This window comes from Coregonus clupeaformis, chromosome 1 (genome assembly GCF_020615455.1).
Source record: "Coregonus clupeaformis isolate EN_2021a chromosome 1, ASM2061545v1, whole genome shotgun sequence".
Lineage (NCBI taxonomy): Eukaryota > Metazoa > Chordata > Actinopteri > Salmoniformes > Salmonidae > Coregonus > Coregonus clupeaformis.
Window position 1 is genome coordinate 1,213,371 of NC_059192.1, and position 19,849 is coordinate 1,233,219.

Consider the following 19,849-nt stretch of genomic DNA (forward strand, 5'->3'; position numbering starts at 1 on the left):
CATTTCCCGGCCATTGCCCTTTCCCTTAGCTCTGCAGTCGCGATGGTTATGACCTGTTTTGTTACAGTATTTACACGGGGCCTTACACTCTCTAGCAAAATTCTCTAGTCTTTCCTGACTCTCCAAAAGCCATACTCTCGCTGTGTCTAGCCCCTCCCCTCGCTGTTTCTACAAATCCGTTCCACAGTTTATATGCATCTGCCTAATCATAACCTCTAACTTCTCCACATCGAGATGCCCAATAAATCCATTCCTCTTCCCCCGTTAATTGTCGGACCTCTTTAGAATATGTATTTCCCATGGTGGAAAAATAAGAAATCCCCCCGTTTAGTAATAATTCAATCCAGAATTATTTTTCTGGGACATATTATCTGGTGCGACTCTTGAGCCAATGTTTATGATCTGTTTTGTCATTAACCATTTAAATTATCCAACCCGTAACCCAGAGTTTTTTAAAACCCCAGTTTCATGAAAGGGATGGGACAACCATTTTTTTCTCACGCGACCTATTTTAGTCCCTTCCTTGAAACAATTATCACGTATTTCGATGGATCATTAGGTCTCACACGTATACAACCTTATACAATTTTTTGCTAACACTATCTGTAACCTAGAGGTCGTAACTGCTCCAGTTTCATGAAATAGACAGAGTTAGAGCAAATCCCCAGTTGTTTATGACTCTTGACTTGTTTAATGTATCTATCTCACACGACGATAATTATCTCCCTTCCTGTTTATATTGTAAAGACTGTATCTCGAACAATCTCAATATTAACTAGTTTATTTTGGTAATAGCTATCTACCCAGAGTCAATTCCGGATCCTTCTTCCTTTCTTTATAATTCTCTTATGAGATTTTGGTAACTATTCTCTGCCCTTCACAATAATTATTATTCTCATACAAGTTCAAATAATCACACCAAAATCAATCACCTTGCAGTTCGGATTTAAATGCTTTTTCAATCTCGTTAACGTCTTTATCGTTCATAAGATTCATCACTGGCCTGTTTATAACCTTAACGTCGAAGGCCAGGTCTATTCTATACGGATGCTATCATCCGCCCGTGCACGGTTTTCGGTGTCCTCAGAACGATAAAGACGTAGTTTGAGCTCCGCCTGTAGGACCATTTGTTACGAGAATTTCTATCTCTAATTAATCAAACTTAATGCTCTGAATAATTCCCAGAGGGTGTAAATTATCTGGTTTAATCATGAATTAAACAAAGGTCCGCAACCAGCAAGAATAATCTGTATTTTTAACCATGGAGAGCTCTGGCGCCAAAAAACATACATACAGCTTTTATATCCCTTGACACACAAAGGCACTTTGCTCCGCCCATCTTTAAACAGTTTCTTAGTACCCTTCACCCTGGAATGCTTTCTCAGCAGTTTCTAACTCCCCCCCCCTCTGTTAGTGGGTTGACACTACATTATAACTCTAACATCGTTCACACATTTATACTGTATTTGGGGTGAAATCCTTTAGTCCTTATTCTTAAAATACAAATTAATCTATCAACACATATGAAGTGGGTAAAACAGTATGTAAACTTTATTAACGTGACCAGTGTTCAATGACTATGACTATGTACATAGGGCAGCAGTCTCTAAGGTGCAGTGTAGAGTACCGGGTGGTAGCCGGCTAGTAACAGTGACTAAGTTCAGGGCAGGGTACAGGGCGGAGACCGGCTAGTGGTGACTATTTAAACAGTCTCATGGCATAATGCAACTAGTAATCATGCAGACTAGCTAATATCCACATTTTCTAAATCAAAATAAAGCCAGGGTGTTTATTCAAGCCTTCTTAAATTTATATAGCAGTCAATGGATACATTTGACGAAAAGTCCAGTATGTCAATAATAATTGTATTGTGTCGTCTGTTTTATCCCCATGCTGCCAGATCAGTTATTTGGTATGTTTTGTTAATTATATACACTGCTCAAAAAAATTAAGGGAACACTTAAACAACACAATGTAACTCCAAGTCAATCACACTTCTGTGAAATCAAACTGTCCACTTAGGAAGCAACACTGATTGACAATACATTTCACATGCTGTTGTGTAAATGGAATAGACAACAGGTGGAAATTATAGGCAATTAGCAAGACACCCCCAATAAAGGACTGGTTTTGCAGGTGGTGACCACAGACCACTTCTCAGTAGGCCCTTTTCACGTGACGTCAGACAACTTCCGTTCTGCCGCGATGCAGGTTATGTTTACATCCGGTGTCGCTTAGGAACGCTTAGCTAGTAGCACATCATTATGGAGTTCACCCAGTCCCTTTCACATCTGCCACCAATACGACTTAACGACGAGAAACGACTTGCTGACAAGTGGTCCCTTACTTCAAGATCGAAGCTTGATAAAGGCTACAAGTTCTTCGTTGAAGGTTACCTGTTTGATTATGAAGGTACGTGTTTATCTTTATTTAGCTTAAATTAGCCCTATGCTAGCGAAGGTTATGAGCTGACGAGTTTCTGTTTTGCAGCCTCTTTTTAATATTACTGCTGTTTGTATCGACCGTAAGATAAGAGTCAGTAATGTATTAATGGCTAATGCTGCGCCCTTTCTCCCAATCACTGTATTGAAACAGTCTCAAGTGTAGTTAACGGTGAGGTGACAGTGAGAGGGCGATGTTACAGGTCCATGAAGAAAAATGAGGAGGCTCATCGGCTTCAGGTTTCTCAGATAAACAGTTCTCTAACATTATGATAAGATAGGTTAAGATAGATAAGTTTTCTTTTTGTTGTGTTTTGCTGCGGTTGCAGATTTAATAAGAATGATTCCACAATGTTCCACTGTGGATCAGTTTGTTTCTCAGTCTGAGCTCTGATTTTGTATCATTAAACTTAATACACAACGAAATTCTAACAAACCGATGTGGGTTGTTGACGGCAATAAAGACTGGGAAAGATTCTGTGATAACTCAAAATGTTCAAATTTTCGATAAGTGTTGGCACTACTTGTCAAAGGTTTCAGAACAGCCAATTTTTCTTAATTAAAAAAAGAAATTGGGTTTTGAAAATTGTGTACAGTAGTTTATAATGAAACGCAGAAAAAAATGTTTTGTAAGTACAGCACTAATTGTTATGTCTCTATGAACAGGTTACACTAGACTCTGCAGAGGTTCCTGTGGTACTCAATCACATGTCATGTTCCTGCTCTGCTGGGAAAGCACTATGTAATCACATAGTAGCACTTCTTTTTCAAAGTGCTCACTATGTTACCATGGGCTTTAAGACAGTGCCATTGCCTCTGTCATGCACCAGCGCACTGCAGACCTGGCACCGGCCTAGGACACAGGTCAGACATTATTTGTTACACTGATGCAGAACTTTGCAGTTTGTATTGACTTTTGACAATGTATTGTTCATCATTATTATATCACAGGGGAATTGTACCAGAGGCCACCAATGATATGGCGGTGTGTAAACCAGCGGCTAAGAAAAAAACAAGTGTCAGAGCTGGTGTGAAGTGCACACTGTACCGAGCCTATGATGGTGAGTCTGAATGAGCCCCCGCCTGTACTAGAGCACAAAGACTTTAGTGCATTTCTAAAATAATACAAACATAAAAGTGATTATTATTTGTTACTTTTTATATAGACTTTCAGTGGATATTTTTTATTTGTATTAGAAGCATGTACGAGACTGGATGAGTGTGGTTGTCTTTTTTAGTGAAAAAGATAAGGTGGCATTTAATGAAATCTAAACTTGACATATCTCACTTTCATGCCAGGGCCTATTCCGGATCCCTCACGTCATGGCCAGTGCTGAGAAACTGAAAGACATCCGTCCACAACCAGGGATTTGCAAATTGCTGCACGGGCTTGAGGGCCTTAATTTGGTGGACTCTAAATTTGGCCCTGTGCCATTTGGGTCTGTGCTTTCTTACCAGTGCCCTCTAGAATTAAGTAGATATATTATTAAACACCCTGGTGCCAGTGAGTTTCCTCAGTTGCCTATTGAAGGTTACAACTTTAAATTTCCCATTGATTTTGAGCCCAACTACATACAACAATGTCATTTGGATAGCCTGATTGTGTCAGAGGAGATGTCTGCTGCTATTGAAGCAGAAACAAGAATGCAGTCAGAATGCCAGCTGTGGAGCCAGGTACGCAAACCCCGACTGACAGCCAGCAGATTCCGTGAAATATGCCATGTTCGTGGGGAGTTGTCTGCCAAGGCTTTGGCAACCCGCATTCTGAGAGGAACTCCTCAGACAGCTGCTATGAGAAGAGGGTTGGATCTGGAACCTGAGATACTGAGGCAATATTCTGATTTTTGTGATGTCTCTCTGAAACAATGCGGGGTCATCATCCACCCTGATTCACCTCACCTTGCAGCCAGCCCGGATGCTAAAGTCTTCTGCCCAACAGAAGCACCACCATTTGGTCTTGCTGAGGTTAAGAGTTGCGATGTTGAAAATGTTACCCAAGTTAAACACCTGATCACAGTTAAAGGCCAGGCCTGCCTTAAGAAGAGCCACAAATACTACTATCAGGTTCAAGGCCAACTCGCCTTAAGCGGACTTCAGTGGTGTGACTTCATTACAGATACCCGCACTGACTTCACAGTTGAGAGAATCTTTAGGGATGAGGAGATTATCCACTCAATGCGACAGAAGCTTGATCATTTCTATTATAACATCTACATGGATGTCTTCTTAAGTTATAAAACATAAGGCAGAATTTTATGTGTAAATAGTGTTAAGGTAAATGTGGAAGGTGAACCTTTGACATTTTTTTCTTTAACTGCAAATTAACTTGTCATATACTGTATATCTCCTATGTACTGAAACACACATTTTGAAAAGGATTGTGATGTAAATGTCGACATGTTTTTCTTTAACTGCAAATGAACTTCATTGTGTTATATACTGTATATCTATGTATTGAAATACAAATTTTGAAAAGGATTGCGATGTTGTAAATGCTCTTACCAAAATCAAAAAGGATTGGAAGCAGTTGCTTGCAAACATATATTTAATAGTTCCATCAGTGCCATGACACATAAGCACATAACATGGTTAATAGTTGGATATTTTTACAATATATCACATTAGGTTCATTAATAGCTATGAAAAAGTTATTACCCTTAACAAAAACATACAGTATAACATTAGATCAATTAAATTACCAACAAAGTTAATTCCATATTTACATTTTTTTGTACATACAATACAGTAATATAAAAGTACTTCTATTTACAGCCCATCTAGCTTACTCAGGAAATATACAACTTCCAGTTGACAAAAACATCAGACTGGTTTGTCTCCTTTAATGTCAAGAGGTCCCTGATAGTTCGACATGAGGCAGCAGATGGCCCACAGCTGATTCACTGAACCCACTGTGGAAAGAGGAACAAGCCCATCCCAGATATGGTACTCCTTCACCCTCCGTATGGCCCTCTCGACTAAAATCCTCAGCCGGGCGATGGCCTGGGTCTTAAGAGTGTCCTCCCTGCTGAGCTGAGGAGATTTTTACGGGAAGATACGGGAATTTCTGTTTGTTGTTTGAACAAAATGGTACACTGCAATAGCATCTTCTCGAAGATTGTGCCATGCTTCGGTGTTGGATGGGATACTGTTGCGATACAGACACCGGGAGAAAAGAAACAGCTAAATTAACATTCAGCTTTGACCAGGAATCAATATTTATCTAGCTATCATGCACAACAGTATTTGAATAGGTGAGTTACTATACATTCATGAATAAACTAACTGCCTAACAAAGGGTTAGATAGCTAGCTAAGTAAACTTGTTACATTACAGCCAGGCAGCAATGTAACGCTACCTTTAACGTTATCGGTATCTGGTACTAAGTTGTTGTTAGCTAACGTTAGCCCACTTTTAAGTAACTAAGGCAGTGAACAATTATGAATTAACAATAACGTTAGCAAGTTACAAACCATTGCATATACGTAAACATTATTACTCTTAACTTTACTAATTTAACTTAAACGTACCTCAGAAGAGAAGTCTCAGGTTACGGGCGAACGGAAGTGAAGTTAACCTGCTACGCGGAAAGGCGGAAGTTAGATGACGTCATCGTGAAAAGGGCCTGTTCCTATGCTTCCTGGCTGATGTTTTGGTCACTTTTGAATGCTGGCGGTGCTTTCACTCTAGTGGTAGCATGAGACGGCGTCTACAACCCACACAAGTGGCTCAGGTAGTGCAGCTCATCCAGGATGGCACATCAATGCGAGCTCTGGCAAGAAGGTTTGCTGTGTCTGTCAGCGTAGTGTCCAGAGCATGGAGGCGCTACCAGGAGACAGGCCAGTACATCAGGAGACGTGGAGGAGGCCGTAGGAGGGCAACAACCAAGCAGCAGCAGGACTGCTACCTCCGCCTTTGTGCAAGGAGGAGCAGGAGGCGCACTGCCAGAGCCCTGCAAAATGACCTCCAGCAGGCCACAAATGTGCATGTGTCTGCTCAAACGGTCAGAAACAGACTCCATGAGGGTGGTATGAGGGCCCGACGTCCACAGGTGGGGGTTGTGCTTACAGCCCAACACTGTGCAGGACGTTTGGCATTTGCCAGAGAACACCAAGATTTGCAAATTCGCCACTGGCGCCCTGTGCTCTTCACAGATGAAAGCAGGTTCACACTGAGCACGTGTGACAGACGTGACAGAGTCTGGAGACGCCGTGGAGAACGTTCTGCTGCCTGCAACATCCTCCAGCATGACCGGTTTGGCGGTGGGTCAGTCATGGTGTGGGGTGGCATTTCTTTGGGGGGCCGCACAGCCCTCCATGTGCTCGCCAGAGGTAGCCTGACTGCCATTAGGTACCGAGATGAGATCCTCAGACCCCTTGTGAGACCATATGCTGGTGCGGTTGGCCCTGGGTTCCTCCTAATGCAAGACAATGCTAGACCTCATGTGGCTGGAGTGTGTCAACAGTTCCTGCAAGAGGAAGGCACTGATGCTATGGACTGGCCCGCCCGTTCCCCAGACCTGAATCCAATTGAGCACATCTGGGACATCATGTCTCGCTCCATCCACCAACGCCACGTTGCACCACAGACTGTCCAGGAGTTGGCGGATGCTTTAGTCCAGGTCTGGGAGGAGATCCCTCAGGAGACCATCCGCCACCTCATCAGGAGCATGCCCAGGCGTTGTAGGGAGGTCATACAGGCACGTGGAGGCCACACACACTACTGAGCCTCATTTTGACTTGTTTTAAGGACATTACATCAAAGTTGGATCAGCCTGTAGTGGGGTTTTCCACTTTAATTTTGAGGGTGACTCCAAATCCAGACCTCCATGGGTTGATATATTTGATTTCCATTGATAATTTTTGTGTGATTTTGTTGTCAGCACATTCAACTATGTAAAGAAAAAAGTATTTAATAAGATTATTTCATTCATTCAGATCTAGGATGTGTTATTTTAGTGTTCCCTTTATTTTTTTGAGCAGTGTATTTTGCTCTGTAGCTAAGCAGATTGAGAAGATGAAAAACAAAACGATTGGTCTTGACTTGAGACTTTATTCATGTTCAAATGACAATTCATATATTGCCAATATCATTTCACACCTTGATACATTCAACTATCAGAATTTTTTTTACAATCAGGGATGGTTTCCCCAGACCCAGTGTACGCCTATTCTTGGTCTGGGAAACCAGTCGACAATCCCAACATGATTATTCTACTCACTGATCCATAGTAACAATAGACATAAATAAAATCTGCTTATAAGCCTGTATACATGTAATGTATATCATTAATATATTGATGTACATACCATTTTATTAAAAAAAACACTTGATCTGGTAAATGGCCAGTGCTCCAGGTTTGAGTTACTAAACATTGTTACTTCGTTCTCAATGTTTACACATTCTTCAGCAAAGAGTCATCTCATGATACAAACACCAGTCCAGAGAAGTGATATATGTAGGCTACTGTGTGTGTGTGTGTGTTAGTGGTGTGCGGGTCAGCTGTTTGTTCACCCACACCTGCCCGCAATTGCTAATAACTCATCGGCAACCGCACGACTATATGTGATAAAGTGATAAAGTGAAAATCTGAGACCCGCACCCGACCCTAAAACGCAAATATTGCAAAAATGCGCTGTATACTACAGTCAGAGATTTGACAGGGGGTGCAGGTTTCCTTTTTACATAATTCTGCTTATAATTTCCAACATTTTGGTAGGCTATTTGTTAGTCAACTTGTCTATAATTGGATACATGCACCTTCTCTTCTGTCACTAAATAAACTCTTGCTCAGAATGTCATAAATCGATAGAATTAAATGAATGCTTCAATCTAGTTGATGTCGGTAAAGTTCTGTCATCTCTGCTTCTTTCGCGGAGAAAATACATTTAGGGATCATGGAGAAAATGCAATTAAAAAAAATAAATAAATAGGGAAATCTTTTTTGTGTGCAAAATCAGTAATAGAAAGCTGTGAAAACGACACCTTTTCTGCCCATTCCCAAAAGCATTTGGCAATAGGCGAGTAGGCTATTTGGCACGCATACAGTTAGGCCCTAAAGCTTAGGCTTATGCACTAATGCCAGATAGCCTCAAAATAATGGAAAAAAAACCTCAATGTAGCCTACAGATATAACTTGCACAAAAATTATACATTTATGGATTTTTTAATGTATTTTCTCTTTATTCAACCCGCACGGCACCCACCTTCATCCACACAATATTTCATGACCCTAAACCCGCCAACCCTACAGATATAACCGCAGGGACTGCGGATTATGAGTCAACCCACGCATCACTACTGTGTGTGTGCCTAGAGTCTCTAGGGTTGGGTCTACACAGATCCATACTGAGTCCAGCTCCAGTCCTGGTCCTGCATCAGAGATAGGCAAGGGGTCAGTCAGTATACACACAGGACACACACACATAGAAAGACACACACAGACCCCCCCCCCCCCAAGTCTCGTGGACGCACCATGATACTGCATGTTTTGTCCTGTGAGGTCTCCTGCAGTAGAGAGGTCAGCTGACTCAGGTAACGCTGGTTCTCATCCAGTAGGTGGCGTACTGACTCACTGAGAGCATGAATGGTGCCAATGTGTTATTTAGTAATTTGTTACTCTTTGGTAGAACTGTAGAGGGTGGTTGAAGCCATATAGATCCTATTCAATTACTAAAACGTTAGTTACTTAGTATTCTAATTCCCAATTCTATGGTCTTACCTGTGTGTGTGTCCTAGTGGGTTCATGGTGAGAGGAGGGGGACTAGAGGTGTCTGAGCTGGGAGTCAGAGAGCTGTGACTGCCATTCTGGGCCTACACACACAAAATAAAAATTAAAATAGTAAAGACCAGAGATGTAGTCGGATTACAAAAAAAACAAACTAATCAGTTACGTTACCAGCAAAAAACGTGTAATCAGATTCCAGTTACTTTTGAAAATCTATTTGATTACTTCACCGATTACTTTTAAATGTTTTTGGAAAAAAATATATTATGACACCTTTCGGTTTTCTCAATGACATTAAATTCAGCATTGAAAAAAGGCGCTAGTTTAAGTCTGTTCCACTGAGCGAGTCTGACCACAAGTAAGAACACTTTGTAATGCTGGTGTTTGTTGGGCTGTGTGCCTACAAACAGGCTTTTTGTGTGTGTGCGTTTATTTACACAGGCAATCTTGAGCAGGTGCCAGAACTCTCTCTGTCTCTTCATCTGCATAGTCATGACTGCAGCCTCCGTTGCCTTGATGCTTTCCACTGCCCCCTCCAGCTTAGGAAACAACGCTACAATACGACGCTTACACTCCAAGATCTTACTAGAGCGAGGGAGAGAGAGAAAGAGAGAAGGGTGTTGGCTTACTAGAGGGAGGGAGAGGGAGAAAGAGAGAAGGGTGTAGGTGTACAGGTGTGTGCATGTGTACTTGAGGCATGTGTGTACCTGAGGTGTGTGTACAGGTCTCTGAGGATTCGGTCCTGGTTCTGGACCGTCTGGACGATGGTCTTCACCATCTCTGAACTGTCACTGTAGCCATGAGGGGGGTCTGGACCTGCGCACACACACAAAACCAGTATATCTAATGAGAATCCACCCTCTCACACAGACACACCTCTACCAGCCTATATTAGATCAGTATTGTGCTGAAGTGGTTCTACTCACTCTTGCATTTGGCCTTCAGCTGCTTGTAAAGTTCAATGGCCTTCTCCTCCCTGAAACCTCACACCGATTTAGATGGTACACTTTACAAAACGATACTTTGTCCATTTTCATGGAAATAGTTTAAAAGCTGGAGAATTATGTGAGACACCTACAGTTGTTCCATGATGTCAGCTTGTTTCCTGGCGAACGGACTCCTCTGCAGCTCCACGATCTCAGAGTGGAGACACACTATCTCCTCATCCAGATAGCCCACCTCTGATACCTAACACACACACGGATGCACGCACACAGACACCAAAGCTATGCCATCAAACGCTTCACACAGTCCAATACATGCTAGCAGAAGCTGTAGTAGAGTAGACAGCTGTCATACAATACTATAGTATAGTACAGTACCTGTGTAAAAGCAGCAGCTTTCTGTTCATTGTCCTGCCATGCTTTCAGCATCTTCTCAGAGGCTACAGGTTTGGTCAGAGTTCAGAAAACAGTCAGTACCACACACAACACAAACACACTGGCGCACACACACACACACACACAGCTTACAGATGCCAGTGTCTCTCTGCTGGTCGTAGTGCTGTAGGTCTTGCTGTATGCTGGTGGTGAAGAAGGCCAGTTTGGCTCTGAGCTGCTGAGACTGGCTAAACAACACGTTCTTATACCGTGTCAGGTTGGTGTTGTAGCGCAGCAGACTTAACCTACATGCACACACAAGGTTGAGAGTGAGGGCAGAAAGGCAAGAGTGTGTGTGTTTGTGCCATGCCTGTGTGTGAGTGTGTGTCTGTTCCGCACCTGTGTTTTTGTGGATGTGTACATGTGCCTGTGTTTTTGTGTGTGTGTGTGTGTGTCTGTGCCATGCCTGTGTGTGTGTGTGTGTGTGTGTGTGTGTGTGTGTGTGTGTGTGTGTGAGTGAGTCTATTTGACAGTGTGCGCCTACATGGCAGCTCTCTGTCCCTGGTACAGTCTGCTGTAATCTTCTCTCAGACCACAGATGTAGCTAACCGCCTCTCCCCACACCTTCCTTAGAGCAGTAAGAGGTAGCTGGGTCTTCGTCTCCCTCACTGACAGACACACACACACAGAGTGAGGAACAGTTCACATTTAGACACAGCAGCAATATGACATCATCATCATACATAGCTGGGCGACTTCCTGCTTACAGACATAAACTTCAATAGAATTGTAATCTCGTTCCCAGACACTTATCTGCGCTTTGTCAATAGCCTGGGGATGAGGTTAACATAATTGAATTCTGTCCAGACTTGCTATTAGCTTTTCCCAATTTTAACCCTGCATCAAGGAATACTCACATTGAGAAGAGCATATAGTGATAGTCTTGGCAGATTTTTAAGCCTATGGAGTTGTTAGGTTGTGCCTACCAATGGGGTTGTGTAGTTGTGATGCCTACCTATGGGATTGTGTAGTTGTGAGGCCTACCTATGGGTTTGTGTAGTTGGGAAGCCTAACTAGAGGTAGGGCTGGGCGGTATACCGTATTTTACGATATACAGGTATTGATGCACGGACCGGTTTGGGTTTTTACTTTATCTTCTATAACGGTATTTGAATGTTTGGTTTGTTAAATGTGATACGCCATGTGTAACGTTCATTTTTATAATTTACTTCGCTACTTGAGTCATCTCTCTCCGCTCTCGCTCTCCAAGCCGCTTTCTACACAGACCAAGCCCCGCCCCCTATCACTCAAGGAGAGCATTTGTTGTTGCTCGACCAATGCAGCACATGCAACAATGTTGATGACAACGATGCTGTTTCCACTTTGCGTCTTAATATAAATCCACAAGTGTTCTATAATTACACTATTAGTTTGTGTTTCTTACATCTGCAAACAGCTAGTTTGTCTGTTCTAAGTAAGTTGTGCCTAAATCATGTTAGCTGCTAAAGCTAATAGCTAGTTTGCTGGCTAGCTAATAAATGTACTGAGTCAGAGCAAACATAGCTAGCTAATATAGCCTGATACCAGTGATGGAGGCCTAAATCAGCATGTTGTTTGTACAATAGTATCTTCTAAACCAAAGAGGATTAGGCAAAGCAGGAATATGTTAGCTACATGAAGTAGCTCAGAGAAAACATTTAATGTAGCCAAAGATTATAGGGTCCCATAGGAAACATTGACCACCACTTTGGTTCCTACCGTGTCACAATAACTCCTCCCTGGCATTTTCATTCGTTGTCATGTCAAACACTGTATTCAAAGTGTCCACTATTATTTCAACAGTTCACCCAAGTGTTTTAATCTAAAATCGCAAGTCAAATCTCAACTGCAACATTTGGTAAAAAAATTAGGCCTAGATTATTTTGCCAATATCGTGCAGCCCTACATGGCAGTGTGGAAATGATCTCAAATGAGTGCAGGAAAAAATATATTAAAATGCAGAAAATGTGTTTAATTGAACAGTATAAAACAATCAAAATGGAGAAAGACCCATTGAAATCACTTAGAATGTATGTGTTGCCACCCTAGGGTCACACACTACTCATAAAGCAAATTTAGAATTTTTATTATTCAAAAACATAAAATACCGTCATACCGTCAAAAATTAGAAAAATACTGTGATATGATATTTTGGCCATAATCGCCCAGCCCTACCTAGAGGGTTGTGTAGTTTTGATACCTACCTATGGGATTGTGTAGTTGTGATGCCTACCTATGCGGTTGTGTAGTTGTGATGCCTACCTATGAAGTTGACGCTGTCAGGCAGGGGTCGGGCAGTGAAAGGTCCAGAGTATTTAGTCAGACTCTTATCATACATGTAGACTATGGCGCTGTCCCAGCCTCGCTAGAGAGAAATGAAAACATGTCAGTGTGTTTGTGTATGTGTGAGTGAGTGAATGAGAGAGATTTGATGTGTGTGTGTGTGTGTGTGTGTGTGTGTGTGTATATATGTGTTATGGTTGGGTGATGTCAACCTTTCTCCTGATTATATACCCATAAAACATTGTGATATACGATGCTATCGCCCCTATTGTCCCCCCCAAATTATTTATTTTGTTCATCCGCTAAAACTTCAGTTGGGCTATAGCGCGAAATCAAATGATGAAAGACAATGTCTTTGAAAGCCTGGACAGAGGCAATGGCAAATCTTTTCTAATATTCCTTTCTGGTGGAGGAGCAGAAGAGGTTTGACATCAATAAGGGATGCTAGCTTTCACCTGGTCAGTCTATGTCATGAAAAGAGCATATATTTTGTACACTCAGTGTATATGGCTAATTAAGCAGCCCATATATAGCGCAGTACTTGTAGATTAGCACAGAAAGCAGCGCCACAGATGAAAGGAGAAACTAGTGATCAAACCTGAGTTAGTAAGTAGCCCATCTTTGGTAGAGCGTGCACGGCTCGCCTTGCTCCCTCCAACAGTCAAACATACGCTAAGATTCTGAGATTTATTTAATGAATGTAACATAATGCGTTACTTTCCACACAAATATTGTAAAGTAACGTGTTACTTTTGATAAATGTAACGAGTAATATGTAACTAATCCCAACACTGGTGATGATGTTGTATGGCGTAATTAAATCAGTCACAATATGAATGGGGCATAATGCCCATGAATCCAACAGAGAGAGAAACAATATTTTCTGACTGGACATTTTGCGCTGCTTTGGTGGAATTCTCTGCTCAGTCTGGCCTACATTCCTCTCGTGATCTGTAGGCTATACTCTATAACAGTATAGCAAGTGTCTTCACTGACATTTTCAACCTCTCCCTGACCGAGTCTGTGATACCTACATGTTTCAAGCAGACCACCATAGTCCCTGTGCCCAAGAAAGCGAAGGTAACCTGCCTAAATGACTACTGCCCCGTAGCACTCACGCCGGTAGCCATGAAGTGCTTTGAAAGGCTGGTCATGGCTCACATCAACACCATCATCCCAGAAACCCTAGACCCACTCCAATTCGCATACCACCCCAACAGATCCACAGATGATGCAATCTCTATTGCACTCCACACTGCCCTTTCCCACCTGGACAAAAGGAACACCTATGTGAGAATGCTTTTCAGTGACTACAGCTCAGAGTTCAACACCATAGTGCCCGCTAAGCTAAGGACCCTGGGACTAAACACCTCCCTCTGCAACTGGATCCTGGACTTCCTGACGGGCCGCCCCCAGGTGGTAAGGGTAGGCAACAACACATCTGCCACGCTGATCCTCAACACGCAGGCCCCTCAGGGGTGCGTGCTTAGACCCCTCCTGTACTCCCTGTTCACCCACGACTGCGTGGCCAAGCACAACTCCAACACCATCATTAAGTTTGCAGACGACACAACAATGGTAGGCCTGATCACCGACAACGATGACACAGCCTATAGGGAGGAGGTCAGAGACCTGGCAGTGTGGTGCCAGGACAACAACCTCTCCCTCAACGTGAGCAAGACAAAGGAGCTGATCATGGACTATTGGAAAAGGAGGGCCGAACACGCCCCCATTCACATCGACGGGCTGTAGTGGAGCGGGTCAAGAGTTTCAAGTTCCTTTGTGTTCACATCACCAACAAACTATCATGGTCCAAACACACCAAGACAGTTGTGGAGGGCACGACAACACCTTTTCCCCCTCATGAGACTGAAAAGATTTGGCATGGGTCCCCAGATGCTCAAAAAGTTCTACAGCTGCACTATCGATAGAATCCTGACCGGTTGCATCACCGCCTGGTATGGCAACTGCTCGGCACCCGACCGCAAGACGCTACAGAGGGTAGTGCATACGGCCCAGTACATCACTGGGGCCAAGCTTCCTGCCATCCAGGACCTATATACTAGGCGGTGTCAGAGGAAGGCCCAAAATTGTCAAGGACTCCAGTCACCCAAGTCATAGACTTCTCTCTGCTACCGCATGGCAAGCGGTACCGGAGCGCCAAGTCTAGGTCCAAGTCTAGGTCCTTAACAGCTTCTACCCCCATGCCATAAGACTGCTGAACAATTAATCAAATGGCCACCCGGACTATTTACATTGACCCCCCTTTGTTTTTACACTGCTGCTACTCGCTGTTTATTATTTATGCATAGTCACTTTACCCCTACCTACATGTACAAATTACCTCGACTAACCTGTACCCCCGCACATTGACACGGTACCCTCATTATTGATATTTTATTGTGTTACTTTTTATTTTATATTTATTTACTAAATACATTTATATTTCTTGAACTGCATTGTTAGTTAAGGGCTCGTAAGTAAGCATTTCACGGTAAGGTCTACACCTGTTGTATTCGGCGCATGTGACAAATAACATTTGATTTGATAACATTTATTGAAATAGGCTATAGCAAATAAGAATAGGCAAATTACTCGGAATGCAAGACTCAGTTTTTTACAGTGCGGTGCCAGTCAAGTCTAAATAGGCTAAACCATCGTCTGTCACATCACAATGTAGTCATCATCGATGATGACTGTCAGTCATCGTTGATAGACGATGCTATCGTAATATCGCCCAACCCTAGTGTGTGTGTCAGACCTGGGTTCAAATACGTGTATTTGATTATTTGTTATTAGGGGCCTGTCAACTTGAAACTTTTTAGGGTCATTAACATTGTTCCCTCTAAGCTGCGGGCGCGCAGCTCCCCTCCGACTGCCACGCAGAAGAAATATCAGCTCCCACAGAGAAAGAAACATGAGATTGAACTTCACTCAACTTTCTAGAGTTTTCCCCTTTAGTTAACACCATCAACGTTTCACTCTACTGTGGGAATTGTGCTTAAATCAACGCAATATTAGCCACTTTCAATGTAACATACAGTGAGGGAAAAAAGTATTTGATCCCCTGCTGATTTTGTACGTTTGCCCACTGACAAAGAAATGATCAGTCTATAATTTTAATGGTAGGTTTATTTGAACAGTGAGAGACAGAATAACAACAAAAAAATCCAGAAAAACGCATGTCAAAAATTTTATAAATTGATTTGCATTTTAATTAGGGAAATAAGTATCTGACCCCTCTGCAAAACATGACTTAGTACTTGGTGGCAAAACCCTTGTTGGCAATCACAGAGGTCAGACATTTCTTGTAGTTGGCCACCAGGTTTGCACACATCTCAGGAGAGATTTTGTCCCACACCTCTTTGCAGATCTTCTCCAAGTCATTAAGGTTTCGAGGCTGACGTTTGGCAACTCGAACCTTCAGCTCCCGCCACATATTTTCTATGGGATTAAGGTCTGGAGACTGGCTAGGCCACTCCAGGACCTTAATGTGCTTCTTCTTGAGCCACTCCTTTGTTGCCTTGGCCGTGTGTTTTGGGTCATTGTCATGCTGGAATACACATCCACGACCCATTTTCAATGCCCTGGCTGAGGGAAAGAGGTTCTCACCCAAGATTTGACGGTACATGGCCCCGTCCATCGTCCCTTTGATATGGTGAAGTTGTCCTGTCCCCTTAGCAGAAAAACACCCCCAAAGCATAATGTTTCCACCTCCATGTTCGATGGTGGGGATGGTGTTCTTGGGGTCATAGGCAGCATTCCTCCTCCTCCAAACACGGCGAGTTGAGTTGATGCCAAAGAGCTCCATTTTGGTCTCATCTGAACACAACACTTTCACCCAGTTCTCCCCTGAATCATTCAGATGTTCATTGGTAAACTTCAGACGGGCCTGTATATGTGCTTTCTTGAGCAGGGGGACCTTGCAGGTGCTGCAGGATTTCAGTGCTTCACGGCGTAGTGTGTTACCAATTGTTTTCTTGGTGACTATTGTCCCAGCTGCCTTGAGATCATTGACAAGAGCATCCCGTGTAGTTCTGGGCTGATTCCTCACCGTTCTCATGATCATTGCAACTCCACGAGGTGAGATCTTGCATGGAGCCCCAGGCCGAGGGAGATTGACAGTTATTTTGTGTTTCTTCCATTTGCAAATAATCGCTCCAACTGTTGTCACCTTCTCACCAAGCTGCTTGGCGATGGTCTTGTAGCCCATTCCAGCCTTGTGTAGGTCTACAATCTTGTCCCTGACATCCTTGGAGAGCTCTTTGATCTTGGCCATGGTGGAGAGTTTAGAATCTGATTGATTGATTTCTTCTGTGGACAGGTGTCTGTTATACAGGTAACAAACTGAGATTAGGAGCACTCCCTTTAAGAGTGTGCTCCTAATCTCAGCTCTTTACCTGTATAAAAGACACCTGGGAGCCAGACATTTTTCTGATTGAGAGGGGGTCAAATACTTATTTCCCTCATTAAAATGCAAATCAATTTATAACATTTCTGACATGCGTTTTTCTGGATTTCTTTGTTGTTATTCTGTCTCTCACTGTTCAAATAAACCTACCATTCAAATTATAGACTGATCATTTCTTTGTCAGTGGGCAAACGTACCAATTCAGCAGGGGATCAAATACTTTTTTCCCTCACTGTACCAAAACAAAACGAACTATGGAAGACTTAGTATGCAAAACTGTGCAAGAGATTTTCTTGTAGATAGAGCGAATTGGAGTATGATTCTATTGCATTGACAGGCCCGTACTCTACACAGACCGGTGCGCCATAACCAATCAGAGCTGCAGTAGGCCTATATGCAAATAGCCATTGCCATATGGATCTGTGCCATTCACTTTGAACTGGACTGTGTTTATAGCATGAGCGGTGGCAAGTAGATGCGCTTGTTTTGAGATCAAAGCGAGAGCTGCATGTAGCCACCTGTGCACATTTGTTCATATTCTTTGCTAGTTAGTGAGTTATTAGCCCAGTTATAGCTATAAATAATGGGGGGGGGAGTGGTTGCTTCCTACAAGAGCATAAAATGTGGCATTTCTAGCCATCTTTGAATCTCAAGTCAGGTAAAGAGCTTTTTTATGTCTTAAAGAGGCAGTGTTGTATTTTGAGACGGTCTTGAATAAGCTAAGTAGCCAATAGGCAGAGGGTAGCATAATGTGTCTGATTCTCTGTAATAATGGTATGGGAATAATTATTTATTTATTTTGTAGTGGTTTCTTGCATCAAACAACATTTTCACTCACCACCTTGTCTGAAGGACAAGTGGCTAAACAGGTTAATGTCTAGCCCTGCATGTTTTTTTCCAAAGTCTCATGGAATGTAGGCCTACATTGAACACTACACATTTGCTGCTACCGTAGGTTGAATGATAGAACAGCTATTTCTATGTAAAAATGTAATGGAATGCATTTTTCTCCATTGTTTTTGATGGTAGGCCACTCTGGTAGGCCTACATTATGATAAAATAGCCACAGTATACTACTTGGCCACTGTTAAAAACTAACTTAAAGCGGCTACAGCCTCAATGTTGAAAGTAAATGCGCCGGAAGTCGCACAAAATTTTCACAACATTCAAGTTTGTGCTCGGGGGGGGGGGGACATTGGTAATTAAAGACATTACCATGATGAACCATGTTAAGTTTGGCATTGATATCTTTTATATAATAACTATTAACGGTTCCCTTTTTTGACTACGTAGCACTAATGATAATCATACAAAATCTTCTCATGGAAAAATGTGTTATTGAGAAAGTAACATGGCCACACTATACCATTACATGCATATTAGCATACATGCCAAAATATACTATAAATACTTACATCTTCTTCTCATGAACCATAGGACCAAATGACACCACATTTGAAATGTAGGCCCAAACTTAGTTTGAGAAAAGCTAAGGGATTGGTCAAAAAATGGCAAAATATCATTTTATGTGTCCATTTAGTCCACTGTAAATCCACTCCACAGTGGACTATCAACTTGAAATGTGTCATCGATATCATGGACGTCCCTAAAATGAACCACAATTAATTTGGTATTGATATCTCAAAAAACAAGGAAACTATTAACGTCTCATCCTTTGCATATGTAAAGCTAATGCTCAATATCATCTGCAATCCTGAACCGTATGTCAGATTCACTCCAGGTTTTGTATTTACACTCATTACATTAGTCTTTAATGGTTTGGATATTTTCTTTTTAGCTGCATTCAAATATGGCCGCACTGTACCTATAGATGCAAGTTAGCACATATGCTAACAAATCTTCTCACGAACCATAAGTCACATTGACTCAATTAATTAGCCTCTAATTAATTGCCTTAACTAATGGTGTACACACTTCAGTGTACACAGTCTCAGAATAAAAAAATGACCGCAATATACCAATACACCAGTGGAGGCTCCTCAGAGGAAGGGGAGGACCATCCTCCTCAGTGAATTTCATAAAAATAAAAATAGTGAAACATTGAAAAAAAAAAATATATTTTTTTAGACAAAACTATACTAAATATATTCACGTCACCAAATAATTGATTAAAACACTGTTGTGCAATGAAGGTCTACAATAGTCTCAACAGCACTCTGTAGGGTAGCACCATGGTGTAGCCGGAGGACAGCTAGTTTCCGTCCTCATCTGGGTTCATTGACTTCAATACAAAACCTGGGAGGCTCATGATTCTCACCCCCTTCCATAGACTTACGCAATAATTATAACAACTTCCCAGAGGACGTCCTCCAACCTATCAGAGTTCTTGCCGCATGAATTGACACTGTCTACCCAATTAAAGGATCAGAGAATGAATCTAGTACTGAAAGTATACGCTACAGCTAGTTAGCACTGCAGTACATAAAAATGTAGCGAGTAGTTGACTCAAAGAGAGAGAGACAAAGTTGAACAGTTTTGAACAAATTAATTTCTTAAATGAAGGAGAAGCGAGAGCTAGCTATATTTCATATTTTTTTTCACTTTTACTTAGCTAGTGAATGCAGCTAGCTAGTTTAGCCTACTCAAACAGAGAGGTATGTTGTGTTAGCTA

General features: G+C 42.2%; 1 protein-coding gene across 2 annotated transcripts in view; it reads right to left on the reverse strand.

Annotated features, from left to right (window-relative positions):
• Positions 1-8,604: 8,604 nt before the first annotated feature.
• LOC121568297 (inhibitor of nuclear factor kappa-B kinase subunit alpha) overlaps positions 8,605-19,849 on the reverse strand; it is a 28,537-nt gene continuing 17,292 nt past the window's right edge. Inside the window, exons 11-21 of one of the 2 annotated variants that reach the window (XM_041878854.2) lie at positions 12,786-12,888; positions 11,029-11,152; positions 10,638-10,789; positions 10,488-10,549; positions 10,244-10,353; positions 10,092-10,141; positions 9,873-9,981; positions 9,603-9,750; positions 9,160-9,251; positions 8,913-9,012; positions 8,605-8,810 (exon numbers count right to left, since the gene is read on the reverse strand). In XM_041878854.2, the coding sequence (XP_041734788.1) occupies positions 8,772-8,810; positions 8,913-9,012; positions 9,160-9,251; positions 9,603-9,750; positions 9,873-9,981; positions 10,092-10,141; positions 10,244-10,353; positions 10,488-10,549; positions 10,638-10,789; positions 11,029-11,152; positions 12,786-12,888 (1,089 nt within the window). In that variant the 3' untranslated portion in view covers positions 8,605-8,771. Of the gene's footprint in view, positions 8,811-8,912; positions 9,013-9,159; positions 9,252-9,602; positions 9,751-9,872; positions 9,982-10,091; positions 10,142-10,243; positions 10,354-10,487; positions 10,550-10,637; positions 10,790-11,028; positions 11,153-12,785; positions 12,889-19,849 lie in introns of those variants that run through there. The other variant, XM_041878859.2, reaches the window with a different exon arrangement.